General features: G+C 41.8%; 2 protein-coding genes across 3 annotated transcripts in view; one reads left to right on the top strand and one right to left on the bottom strand.

Annotated features, from left to right (window-relative positions):
- Positions 1 to 4,344: 4,344 nt before the first annotated feature.
- On the bottom strand, positions 4,345 to 7,167 carry LOC109898123 (CCN family member 1). The gene is made up of 5 exons (XM_020492936.2): positions 6,903 to 7,167; positions 6,452 to 6,671; positions 5,710 to 6,054; positions 5,376 to 5,578; positions 4,345 to 5,238 (listed from the first exon to the last, which is right to left on the bottom strand). The coding sequence occupies exons 1-5, from the start codon at positions 6,948 to 6,950 to the stop codon at positions 4,936 to 4,938; spliced, it is 1,119 nt and encodes a 372-aa protein (XP_020348525.1). The 5' UTR covers positions 6,951 to 7,167; the 3' UTR covers positions 4,345 to 4,935.
- A 1,065-nt stretch (positions 7,168 to 8,232) lies between these two features.
- The window catches only part of LOC109898122 (N(G),N(G)-dimethylarginine dimethylaminohydrolase 1), a 121,176-nt gene continuing 116,699 nt past the window's right edge, over positions 8,233 to 12,709 (top strand). Inside the window, exon 1 of one of the 2 annotated variants that reach the window (XM_031833626.1) lies at positions 8,233 to 8,584. In XM_031833626.1, the coding sequence (XP_031689486.1) occupies positions 8,507 to 8,584 (78 nt within the window). In that variant the 5' untranslated portion in view covers positions 8,233 to 8,506. Of the gene's footprint in view, positions 8,585 to 12,019; positions 12,612 to 12,709 lie in introns of those variants that run through there. The other variant, XM_020492935.2, reaches the window with a different exon arrangement.

Here is a 12,709-nt window from a genome sequence, read left to right as displayed (position 1 = left end):
AATTGTAGACCTGCACCAGGCTGGGAAGACTGAATCTGCAATAGGTAAGCAGCTTGGTTTGTAGAAATGCACTGTGGGAGCAATTATTAGGAAATGGAAGACATACAAGACCACTGATAATCTCCCTCGATCTGGGGCTCCACGCAAGATCTCACCCCGTGGGGTCAAAATGATCACAAGAACGGTGAGCAAAAATCCCAGAACCACAAGGGGGGACCTAGTGAATGACCTGTAGAGATCTGGGACCAAAGTAACAAAGCCTACCATCAGTAACACACTACACCGCCAGGGACTCAAATCCTGCAGTGCCAGACGTGTCCCCCTGCTTAAGCCAGTACATGTCCAGGCCCGTCTGAAGTTTGCTAGAGAGCATTTGGATGATCCAGAAGAAGATTGGGAGAATGTCATGTGGTCAGATGAAACCAAAATTGAACTTTTTGGTAAAAACTCATCTAGTCGTGTTTGGAGGACAAAGAATGCTGAGTTGCATCCAAAGAACACCATACCTACTGTGAAGCATGGGGGTGGAAACATCCTGCTTTGGGGTTGTTTTTCTGCAAAGGGACCAGGACGACTGATCCGTGTAAAGGAAATAATGAATGGGGCCATGTATCGTGAGATTTTGAGTGAAAACCTCCTTCCATCAGCAAGGGCATTGAAGATTAAACTTGGCTGGGTCTTTCAGCATGACAATGATCCCAAACACACCGCCTGGGCAACGAAGGAGTGGCTTCGTAAGAAGCATTTCAAGGTCCTGGAGTGGCCTAGCCAGTCTCCAGATCTCAACCCCATAGAAAATCTTTGGAGGGAGTTGAAAGTCCGTGTTGCCCAGCAACAGCCCCAAAACATCACTGCTCTAGAGGAGATCTGCATGTAGGAATGGGCCAAAATACCAGCAACAGTGTGTGAAAACCTTGTGAAGACTTACAGAAAACGTTTGACCTCTGTCATTGCCAACAAAGGGTATATAACAAAGTATTGAGAAACTTTTGTTATTGACCAAATACTTATTTTCCACCATAATTTGCAAATAAATTCATAAAAAATCCTACAATGTGATTTTCTGGATTTTTTTTCTAATTTTGTCTGCCATAGTTGAAGTGTACCTATGATAAACATTACAGGCCTCTCTCATCTTTTTAAGTGGGAGAACTTGCACAATTGGTGGCTGACTAAATACTTTTTTGCCCCACTGTATATATACTGTACTTATCTAGCTCAAGTACTTCGTACCCCTGCACATCGACTTGGTACTGGTACCCTGTGAGTATAGCCAAGTTATCGTTACTCATTGTTACTCATCGTTACTCATTGTGTATTTAATCATCGTGTTATTATCTTTCTATTATTTATTTAAATGTTTCTCTCTGCATTGTTGGGAAGGGCCCATGAGTAAGCACTCTTGGTCTACACCTGTTTACGAAGCATGTGACAAATACCTTATTGTCACCATAAAAGATCAATGTTTGTAAATACTCGCACATTTTTGCCCCCCCTTCTTAAACTAAAAAAAAAAAGAAATGTCGGGACACCTGAAAAGGTGCTGAAATACAGGACGCAAATATAGCTGTGTCTGTCCTGAGCTCATCAGCACTGTTTATAACGGGAAACGTGCGTATGTACGGCATGCGCCAAGTTTATTGATCTCATTGTTTTTAGACGTAGGACCTACATATCCTTTTCAGAAGTGACGCACCGGATAATTTGTGTGAAAGTTACGCAGGGATTATAAATAAGGCCCCGGTGCCTTTCCAACTGGTGTGAGAACTTATGCAGGGAGCATTATCACGCTCCTGTGGCAGAGACAGAGGCATTTATATTGCTAATAAACCTGGCAACTTGTTAGGATTTTGTGTAACACACTCACTGCCTTGCTGCAGTCAGGCATTACTGGTACATCGTCTCTCTCAATGTCAGACATGCCCATTATTGTTTGCCAGTAAAATCTCAGACTCGGACCGGTGCACACAGCATGCTGGTTATGTTCCCGCTATACTGCTACAGGCCACTAGATGGCCCTGTTCTAGAGGAAGTGGGTCTTTTTCTCAATTTGGTCTACTCGAAATGGCTTTTTAAAACTCTCTGTGCCTCTCGCCCTTGGGTTCCCTATAACAGTGGAAATTAACCTGAGGTTATAGACAAGGGGGCTGTAAAAGAGATGACATCAGTGCCTCGGCAGCTTCCAGAATGCTGTAATGCTGTAATGGCCAAGCTTCCCTCTCTCTCTCCATCCCCCGTTGGCTTCTGGGGCCGCACCACAGTACGTAGTGCCTAACGAAGCCTTCATGTGAATGTCTTTGTCATATAAACACACTTTGTGTTCAGGGCGTGAGGTAGTTAGTGATTGATGTCATTTCAAGTGTGCCTGACATGTGATGTGGTGTGTGGGGTTTGTGTGTCTGGGTGTAGGACGATTTTAAGATGTTTTTTGTGCTCTTTCGGTCACCTTTTCATTCCCTTCTGTCACAACAATGTATTCTCTGGGCCTAGTTTCTTGACACGGTGTTTCGATAAAGCTGACTTACAATGACTGGTGAATGGATGGAACCCCTCTACGGTGGCCGATTGTTGTACATTACTGAGGAATGGTATGGACGACTGAAAAGGACTGCTCACACAGTATTCTGGTGTCATTACTTAACAACCATCTGAGTTGCATTGTGTTAACAAGCATGCGACAACAGTGTGGCTGTTGTGCTCTTTCCAAACAAAACAGGGATTGAAATGATATTATCTTGAATTCAGGAGGGAAAAAATAGGGATGAAGGAGCAAAAGACAAAAACAGACTTCTTTCAAAAAGTGTTTTGACTACATTAGACTGGGATAAATGGCCAAACACATCCTTTAAATAAGGTAAACCTCAAGATGCCTTGTGTAAAGCAGATATTTATGTAAAACATTCAGCAGCGGGCACAGTGTGTTCAGTATGCAGCATAACCATAACCAAGGGGGATGTGCCCTGCACCCACTCTGCTCTACCTCCTATTAAAAGCACTTTCCACCAGCCTTGCAGGAAAGTAAAGTTCTGCATAGGTACCCTGCCATGGCGGTTCTGGTTAGATGGGTTTTCTGTGTCATGCATTGATATGATGCACTTTCTGTGGATTTGTGCGGGCACTTAGTGTTTGTTTATTTTTAGGGCTGCCTGCCTGACTTTAAGTGAACATGTTACTCCTCTGAATCCAAAATATTTTCCAACATCTGCCACCCATCAGGATGTCTGTCTGCTTTCTGATCCTCCGCTGCATTCCTGAGTCGTTCCCTTCCCTCTACCTGGATCAAACCCTCAGCTCTGTGTGTGTCTGTATGCGTGTGCACTTGCACATGTGTTTATGTGTGTTCTTACGACCTGAGAAGTTGCCCTTAAGCACTGGTCTGCTTACCCCAATTCAAACCATAGGTATTTGGTGACATCTGCAAACATCCACCCTCTCAGCAGCTGCAGAAGAGAGACTAATATTAGCCTCCACAGGTTATAACCTGATGTCTGCTTTCCTAAGGCTGGGAAGCTTTATCCCACCTGGCTTTATCAGACTATTTACAGCAAGTTAGCAACCCCTTGCAGCTAGCCTAGTGGGGAGGGCCAAAGTTTATATCCAACCACTACAAATGAGGTATATATTTAGTGTTATTCCCAATAGGATTAAGAGTGTATTCTAAGAGGGTACATTCTTTCTTTTATAGTATACTATGTGTAAAATACATTCATATTCACAGTGTCCTTTGCATTGCTACTTCTAATCAATGCTCATTGGTACTACAGGCACTTAAGATTCTTGGCATTGCTCCAGGCTCATTGCTATGCTTGGATAGATTTTTTTTTTTGGTTCGAATTAGTCAAGTGCGTGGCTTAGCCTGATCTGGTGAATGCAAGCTACCTTGGCTTACAGAGCTCTACAATGACATTCCAATTCACAAAACCCGGAAACGGTCTGCAAAACTCTGTTATATAAGAACAGATCAGCCCAGAACGATCAATCTGTTGGAGTCATTATAGTGAGACTCTCCATGGTATCACTGATGGAGTTCCACCACTGTATATTGTGACTTTGTTTGACCTCCCTCTCTCTGTATAATATGATCCTACATGTATGTACTTTATGTACTGTTGTTTTACTCATCCTAATGAAGATGTTCAGCTCAGTAACCTGATAGTTGTTGGTCACCCATCTTCGGTTTGATCAAAAAAGGAAACAAAGATGGTGTTTACATTTCATAAATAAATATGTTTTATTTTTTAACATATAAAATTAAATCATTTTTACAATTTATTCCAGTAAGACACATAATATCCAAATAAAGTAGCTACATTTTTTTGATAAATAATATTAATAACAATAATAAAAACATGAATTCATTTATTTCACGTTTCACTTTGTCTTTCTTGATAACGTTGGGAAGTTCGATAGCTGCCACAAAACATGAACATATATGCCCATGTCAGGAAGGAATGGAACCACAGTAAGATGGTGTCTTGGTTCCTTCGGTTACGGGATCGTGGTATACTAAATTAAGTTACGTATGTGCATATCCATACAACATCTATATACACACAAGTCAAACGTTTTTTGGGGTCATGCCTGGTTGGTATGTATAGGTCGAAAATATAGACAGCGAATTGATTTAAACATACTAACGTTTTCATTTACACATGTTAATTTACATTTTGCTCCATAACGAAGCTACTATGATGCTCCAGTAGTATGAAGCGAATCTTGATTGAGAATGCTGATTCAGTCACAGCAGACAGTGCACTTCATAAGGTCCTCATGATGTAAGCCCATAATTCCTTGGGAATCTAGTTACAACAGGAAGTTGATAGTTCATTGGCCGGTTAAGTTGGACCCCTGCGTTTAGATGGACTGCCATTGGTCTGTCAATGTTGTTGTTTTGGGATCTCTCAGTGGTCGGTTCTCAGCCCAATCAGATTTGATTTAGTCTCTGAACTTGTGGATGTCGTTGAAGAGTCTGTAGAAGGGGTAGGAGGCTTCGTTGGAATGAGAACAGTTGAAGGTGCACTTGCAGGACTCGATAATCATGACATTCTTGTTGAAGGTCTCTCCATCCTCGCAGCGGAACTTGATCCGGATGGTGCGGGTCTGCTGGGGGCTGCAGCAGCGGCCGTCCACACAGGATCCACAGTACTTGGATCTGTACTTCTTCAGGCTGGAGCAGCCGGCATAGGTGAACTTCTGAGCTTGGGTAGACTTCTTGGTTCTGCTGCACTTCTTTCCCTTCTGTTAGGGGGAACAAGGGGAGAGAAACAGTCAGTCAAGAGGTTCCATAAACAGGCTGAGCAGTGTTATTTAAAAGAAAGAAAAAATGATAGTATGCCATGTTTCAGTATATTATAGTCTTAGTGGCTTGCGCTTACCTTAAGACTGGAGTAAGGAGACTGGGTGCATGGTCGCACTTCACAGATGCGAGTCTCTTTGACGAGCTTGCACTCATTGTTGTTGTTGGTGACTCTGGTGGAGATGCCTGTGCCACAGGTCTTGGAGCACTGGGACCAAGGAGTGGTCTGGACAACACACTTCTGGCTCTCAAACATGTGGCTCTCAGGCTGGACTCTGAAAGCTGTAAGGAGAAAGATCAAACAAACATTACAAACTGTTCCGGTATGGGCTTGAACATTTGAGTCAATGGAAAATGTTATTGTTGAAAGCTGAAATTTAAAAAATGGCTGCTGCTAGAAAGAAGCTGCTTACCAGGTAGAGACTTGAGTCCTCCCTTGACGATGGCGATGAGCTCATTCCTGTTGGTGAGGTCGCTCTCTGACTCGTCAGTCACGCTGTCTTTGCCAAACAGCTTGCCAATGATGTCAGTGTCTTTGCCGTCATCACACACCCACTCCTCACAGCACTGGCCTGCCACCTTGACCAGCCTTGGGTTGGCACAGCCCAAGTTGGGCAGGGAGAGCTCCTGAGGGCACAGGGGGACGCAGCCCACAGCCCCATCGATGCATGTGCACTGGTGTTTGCAGTTAGGCTGGAAGCTCTCTCCGTTCTGGTAAATCCTGCTGTTGTACTCACAGGGTCTACCCTCTGACTTAGCTGAGGAGAAGAGAGTGGAAATGGCTGTTATTCCTCTGTTCAAAAGGCTAGCGTCTGCTATAGACATCACAAATCACAAGCTGGCTGATGCTGGCTGAGGGAGGCTTGGTTTAACTGTAAAAATTCCTCAGAAGATTCTAGGCTAGGGCTGCCTATAAGGAGAGGAGCCACTGAGGGGGGGATCACTTTCTACTAGAGCAGGATGTTTGTACTTCTGAGTTTAGACTGAGGCACTGAGTTACATTCCTTAGAGTTGAAATCACATGGTCCTCTTTTTCTCTCACTGGCTCATCTTAACTCTACCCTATTACTTTAACAAGGTTACAAACTTTAAAACTCACATTATTCAGACCTAAGATCAGTTTACTGCATAGTAGGATTTGAATGAGACACCTACCACGGCAGATGCCACGCATAGCTCCGAAGCTGGCCCCAAAGTTGCACTCCAGCCCTTTGGTGTGGTCGCAAGGCTCGGTCAGACTGCAGTCCTCATTGAGTTGTCTTGCGCAGACCTTACAGCACCCGCAGCCATCCGCTACGAGGCTCACACCAGGTGCGCACCTGGTCATCTCCATCGGGCACTCGCATACCGAGGGGCAGGAGGAGGAGGAAATAACCTGCGTGGATAACCGAGCACGTTAATGATAGAAACTTTGTAACCAACATCTTAAAAGAGTGACATCGTCAGGTTATATTTACATAGCTTCTTTAGTTCGTAATTCAAACAGTGCGGAAATGATTTAGTAAGAGGCAATAAGTTTACAAACCAGTGTTCTACAATGTTGTATTTCCCAGACAATAAAGACAAGAAACTTTCAACTGAAATATTTTATAGAAAAATAACTTACCACGTTGAAGGTTCCAATAAACATCACGACGATTGAGCAAATGAACATATTTGCCTTGTTCTCTTGTTCTATTCAAGAATAAGATTTGTCTTCTTTTGCTATTCCTTTTCGATATATTGCTTTAAGTCTTTGCAAGTGTCTTTTTATCCTAAGTGTAGCAGTCAGTCGTCTCGTCTGTAGCGGTTTGGTTTGTTTTTTAGTATCTTTGGTTAGAGGCTTAGGAGTTGCTCTAGCTCTGGTTGCAAGTTGCAGTCTGCTGAAGCTAAGTACCTCCTGTCCTTTATACTGTAGTGAAAGCTGACGTCGTTGTTGGCTGACTGCTGAACTGTTCCAAAACTATGCCAGGAATGTTTCTTGGCGCGTTTTCCATCCAAGCTAAGCACCACCCTGTCTAACTTTTTTTTCTTAAATTACATTTTCCCTAGAACTGAACACATTTTCCCCTCGCTGTTTCCCTTCGATACTATCCTCCTTTCTTCCTTTTTTATTTTCTTTATTGGTTTTCTCACAGCCTTTAGGTTATGGGCCGTAGGGTTAGGGTACATGTAACTTTTTTTTATAGCAGTTTGGTCTGTTTGTTTCCATTCATTTGACTGCTGTTGTCATTATGGGTAACAGGCTTATATACAAATATTATAATTATTTAAAAAATATTATAAAAATTATGATCATGTAACATTGTCGTTTTGATTTATTTTTCATCCTTTTGATGTAGGTGTTTTATTACGTGCTATAGATTTGTTAAATGTGTTATTATTTTACAAACTCTTTTGCTGTAATTTGTGCAACAGTTGCCAAAAACAGTTGCTATAAAAATATATTGTCATGCTGTCAGTGCTTCTCCTCATACGTTTATGATGAGAATCATTCTGTAAGGGAAGGTCTTATTATAGCCCATATATCAATAGGCTGCAATATTAAATGAAGGCTACTGTAACTGTACACAGTTTGGGAGAGAGAAGTCCCGGTATTCGGAGTTTCTTTGCGCGTCTGAGAGTGGGAGAAATAAAGTTTATGGTTTCTATTTTTGGCCCGCTCTCCCCTTTATTCCGTAGAACTAAACTATTCCAGATGCGAACCAGACTTCAGACGTAACAATATTGCCATATTTGGTATGGCAGAAGCCTACATTATTAACATATTTCTCCCCTTCTCTAGCCAACCACAAAGCATTCCTGACAGTTTAAAGAGTTTTTAAAGTTCTTCATACAGGATATTCTTTAGCATTCCTACTTGGGTTAATTTACTTTTCACGCAATCTGCCCACCACGTTTGAAAACATAATCTACTACAGTGATCCAATTTTCTACATACGATGTTAGTTTGGGGAGAAAATACCCAACTAGTTTCTAGTCCTACTATTCTTCGGGTCTCAAATAAGTTACATTTGATAGAATTGAGAAATTCAACGATTAGAAGTCATTTCAAACCGGATTTGACCAAGAAAGCAAAGATTATAGAATGCTTGAAAAACATGCTTTTTTCCTGCCAAATTAATGTTAATAGACTGCTAACCGAAGGACGATATGACAATCCCCTATTTATAATAACCATAAACACAAGAACGGAAATATTATTCGAGTAACTTTATACCTTAGACTTAAATGACGAGATACTTTGAGAGCGCTGAACAAATAACTAACGGAGAATGGTTGTCAAGACCACTGAGAAATCTCCCTCCGGTGAGTTTTTCTTACTTTACCTTTACTAATCCGTTTGTTTCAAAATGTATTGTATACGCCATTGCTTTATCACTTTGTTCATACCGTGCAAATATATTGAAGTATCTTAACTGATCCGTCATCCACTGTAACCTTTCCATTTGATGTTGGAATTTGACAATCATTATTTCTGTACCGATTGATATTTAATCATCTGTATCTTGATGCACGCTTGCTTTATTTTTTATTTTCATTTGTCCACATTTTCATAATTCCAGTTTAAGACACTAGATGGTGTAATGCTTTGGTTAACTTGCTTGACATTCACACTGGGCATAGATGTCAATTCAACGTCTATTCGACGTTGGTTCAACGTAATTTCATTGAAATTAAGTGCAAACAACATTTATTCAACCAGTGTGTGCCCATTGGGTTGTTAACATCTCCCTCACTGTTGTGACTGTTTTCCTCATTGTTTGAGTCGTTTTGATGTAGCCGAGGGCTATATAATTTGTCATTCATCTGAAAGCTTGTGATTCTTCATCGATTAAACCAGACAAACAACTTTAAAGCTCATGAAATGACACTGGCATTATGTCACAGCTTGACAGTTGGCATCAACAAACGTCTGTTTGTTTTGAGTGTCAGATTCCCAATGGGGCACTGCCATGTGCCCATATGGATTTAGTTTATTTTGGTTGTTGGTGTGTGTGTGTGTGTATTGTATCTAGCCCCAAGTAATACTTATGTCATCCAAGTGATGGTGATGATGATGCTTGTTTCCCAAACATAAATGGACCCTTAATGTCAAATGTTTCCCATGCCATCCTGCTATTCCAATATCCATTATGACCTCATCAGTAAGTCTCTGTGTGGTGAGTTTGACCCCATGAGCTCAATAAGATGCTTTTCTGATTATGATTGTTCTGCTCTGCCAGCATATTGTTCTGATTCTTTCCTCTTTCCCTTACAAGGACACAGTGTATGTTATAGGAAACAGTGCTGTACACCATGGAACCATTGAATAACATCCCATAATGATATTAATCTTGTAATTACCCATTCAGGAAACATCGCCAGGGCAACCAGGGCTAGAAATGTGTATCCATGTAGTAATGGCAATGATGATATTTTCCATCCCCCTCTTCCCCGTCCCCCTTATGAATCACTGGATCCCAGTCTATTGTCCTAGAGAGACTAGTGTAAAACGGAACAAGACCAAATAGGATTGGCTGTTTATTGTAAGCCTGTTCAAACAAAGGATAACATGCAGTGGTTGTTGAAGCTTCCTCTCTATGTCAGCTCATAGAACTCTGGGATGTAAGCTCAGTGAGTTATGGGGTGTTCTTATGTACACACACTGTGCTTAGTCACAAGAGAGCCCTCTTCCATAATACTTGGGTCTTTCTATTCCTGGACCTGGTATGTCCTTTGTTTTACCTACAGCCCTAACAGATGTGTGTTATGAAGTCAGAGTGTTGTTGTTGTGTGTCCTAGCCTGCCAAAGGAATGACAGTCAGTGCATCTGAAGTAGGTGGATGGTGGAAGAACTCACTACGGCAGTCCAATCCATAATAGAGTGGGGAATGTCAGCCATTTTAGTATTCTCCTGCACACTTTTTTTTTTTTTTTTTTACAGGCGGGGCATAACGTTACTCCAAAACAACAGTCAGGCCATCTTGCACAAAAGCTGTCAATTTTAGACAGGGGGCAAGAGTTATAGGTGGGCGACTGCCCCTGTGCCCCATTTATACAAGGTAGGCTAAACACAGCGCTACTGTACTACTGTTGTGTCAGAGCAATGGGTCATTTACATTAGATTCAGTTGAAAGACTTGCCGCCTTTGCCAGAACCTTAGTGTTATTTGCCACTCAAAACGCTATATTATCCCTGTGTTAGCAGGACTTTTTTGTTGATCTAGAGAGAGTAAAGACTGGTAATTGTTATTGAGGTTTAAATCAACCGCAGACCTGGTGTATGGGTCATCTCTGTTTTCACACATTTTGATGGTCGATCTCAGAGGCTGCATCCCAAGTGGTACCTGATTCCCTTTATACCGGACTACTGTTGACCTGGGCCCATAGGGAAAAGGTGCCATTCAGGATAAACACAGATTCTCTGAATGTACCAGGTGTGAGAATGAGAGGTTTCCTTCAGTCTAACCCAAGCACTTAAGCATGGGAGCGAGAAATATTTTTCTAGGGCAGAATGTACCAGACAGAGTCAGACATACACAATGTGTAATGGAGAAAAAAATTTGGAGGACTGAGTTTTTTTGGACAGAGCAGGTAGTCCATCCAGGAGTGGAAAATGGAATGCGGGACTCCTGGAATGTTTGGACCAGTCAGGATAATTGAGTGTATCTGGAACAAGAAAATACAAACTTTGGTCCAGTGGTGTGGAAGAATGTGCTTTAGGAAGTCTGAAGAAACATTCCATTCAAAGCTGAGCCCAGAGGCTTCCTTAGATGGCACCACAGAGAATAGGAATAGGAATATCTTCCCTGTTTAGTCTGCACACTGACCACAGCGCAGGATAAATACAATACACTCCTTCATTCAATGGCCATAAGAAGCTGAAGAACTCTTGACTCTCCTTTCCCATGACGCGGAAGACACATTTGAGTTGAACACATTCAGTTGTACAACTGACTAGGTATCCCCCTTTCCCTTTCCTTTCCCTTTCCATGGGTCTCTTATGACTATTACATTAAGAAGACTAATATTAGAGAAATGAAATGTGTGCTTTGTTCATATTTCAGTGGTGATGTGAAATCTGTTATTCCCATATACTTCGATAATAACATGCTGGTGTATGCTGACATTAGAAATGATTCTAAAATATGTGTTTTGTTCACTGTGAATATCTGGTATTCTCATTATTGCCATACACTTTGATTTGCTGGGGGGACACTGTAGTCTGAACACAATTGGGCAGGTGTATCGGAGAGTGAATGGCTCAGAATAGCCACTGCACCTCCTTGTCCTTGGACTGTGTCAAAGAAGCGCCCTTTGTTCTGAGCTGGGGTCATGGGAGAATGGGTTATTGTCAACCAGGGGTATGAAATTATGTCAATAATAGAGCACCGAGCAGAATATTTCCATTTTTATTTTGCATTGGCATTGGAATCTGCTAAACTGGCAGGTATTGCAGTAACAAGCCAGAGATGACAGCGACCAATGTTCTCGAATTTTCAAAATACACTATGTTTAAGAATGTACACATTCTAAAATAATTTGTATTTGAATGAAAAGACTTAAAAACCCAGGTGGTTGTAAATATTAATAACGGTTTGATTACTGATTGTAACACTAGCCTTGATTTACATTATTTTATGTCTAGACACTGTGGTGATTTTGTAACCCATTTGTTCCTCGATGGTAAAACGTTGTTACAAAGTAATAGAAAGTTGTTACAAAGTAACAGCCAGCGCGTCTGTGCTTGCGCTGTTTAAGAGCCACACTGTCACTTGTCCGGCTTTGCTGTGCGCTTCACTGGAAATTGCTACATTGGTACAAGTCGATGATTTGTTAGTGCACGTCATCAGACCGCTTGCTTGCTTGTTGCCTATTTGACCGAAGTGGAGCTGTCAGTTCAGTACATAAAAAAAGAAAGAAAAACAAAGAAAATCAAACAAACAAAGGTTAACCAACAGAAAGAGAACCGGCAGCATTCGCTCTCTCATACGTTTAGCATAGGCTACGGTTCGAGCTGTTTGTTTGAGCAATTTGAGGGTAACAACAGCTAACGGAACATGGCTGGTGTGATGACAGGTTTTGGTAACTTCACTCACGCTGTTGTACGAGCTATCCCCTCATCCCTTGCTAAAGAGGCACTGAGGATGAACGTTTTGGACGTGGACCTGGTGAAAGCTCAGCGGGAGCATGAGGTATATGTTGGGGTTCTGAAGCACAAACTCGGGCTGCAGGTGATAGAACTCCCCGCCGATGAGTCACTCCCGGACTGTGTGTTCGTGGAGGATGTCGCTGTGGTTTGCGGTGACACCGCTCTGATCACCAGACCCGGGGCAGAGAGCAGAAGGAAAGAGGTAAATAAAGTGTGTGTGCGTGTGTATATATAATATGTATATATATATATATATATTATATATATATTATAGAAAAATCATGTCTCAGTTGACCATTT

The sequence above is a fragment of the Oncorhynchus kisutch genome, linkage group LG10 (assembly GCF_002021735.2).
Source record: "Oncorhynchus kisutch isolate 150728-3 linkage group LG10, Okis_V2, whole genome shotgun sequence".
Lineage (NCBI taxonomy): Eukaryota > Metazoa > Chordata > Actinopteri > Salmoniformes > Salmonidae > Oncorhynchus > Oncorhynchus kisutch.
This window is presented reverse-complemented; position numbering and strand designations above follow the sequence as displayed.

Bases quoted from the DNA above. Each gene is read 5' to 3' on its own strand.
- LOC109898123 (XM_020492936.2), bottom strand. From the start codon at position 6,950: ATGTTCATTTGCTCAATCGTCGTGATGTTTATTGGAACCTTCAACGTG. The intron at 5,579-5,709 runs GTAAGCAGCTTC...TTCTCCTTACAG, and splicing joins AGGACTCAAGTCTCTACCTG to CTTTCAGAGTCCAGCCTGAG. The intron at 5,239-5,375 runs GTAAGCGCAAGC...TCCCCCTAACAG, and splicing joins CTCCTTACTCCAGTCTTAAG to AAGGGAAAGAAGTGCAGCAG.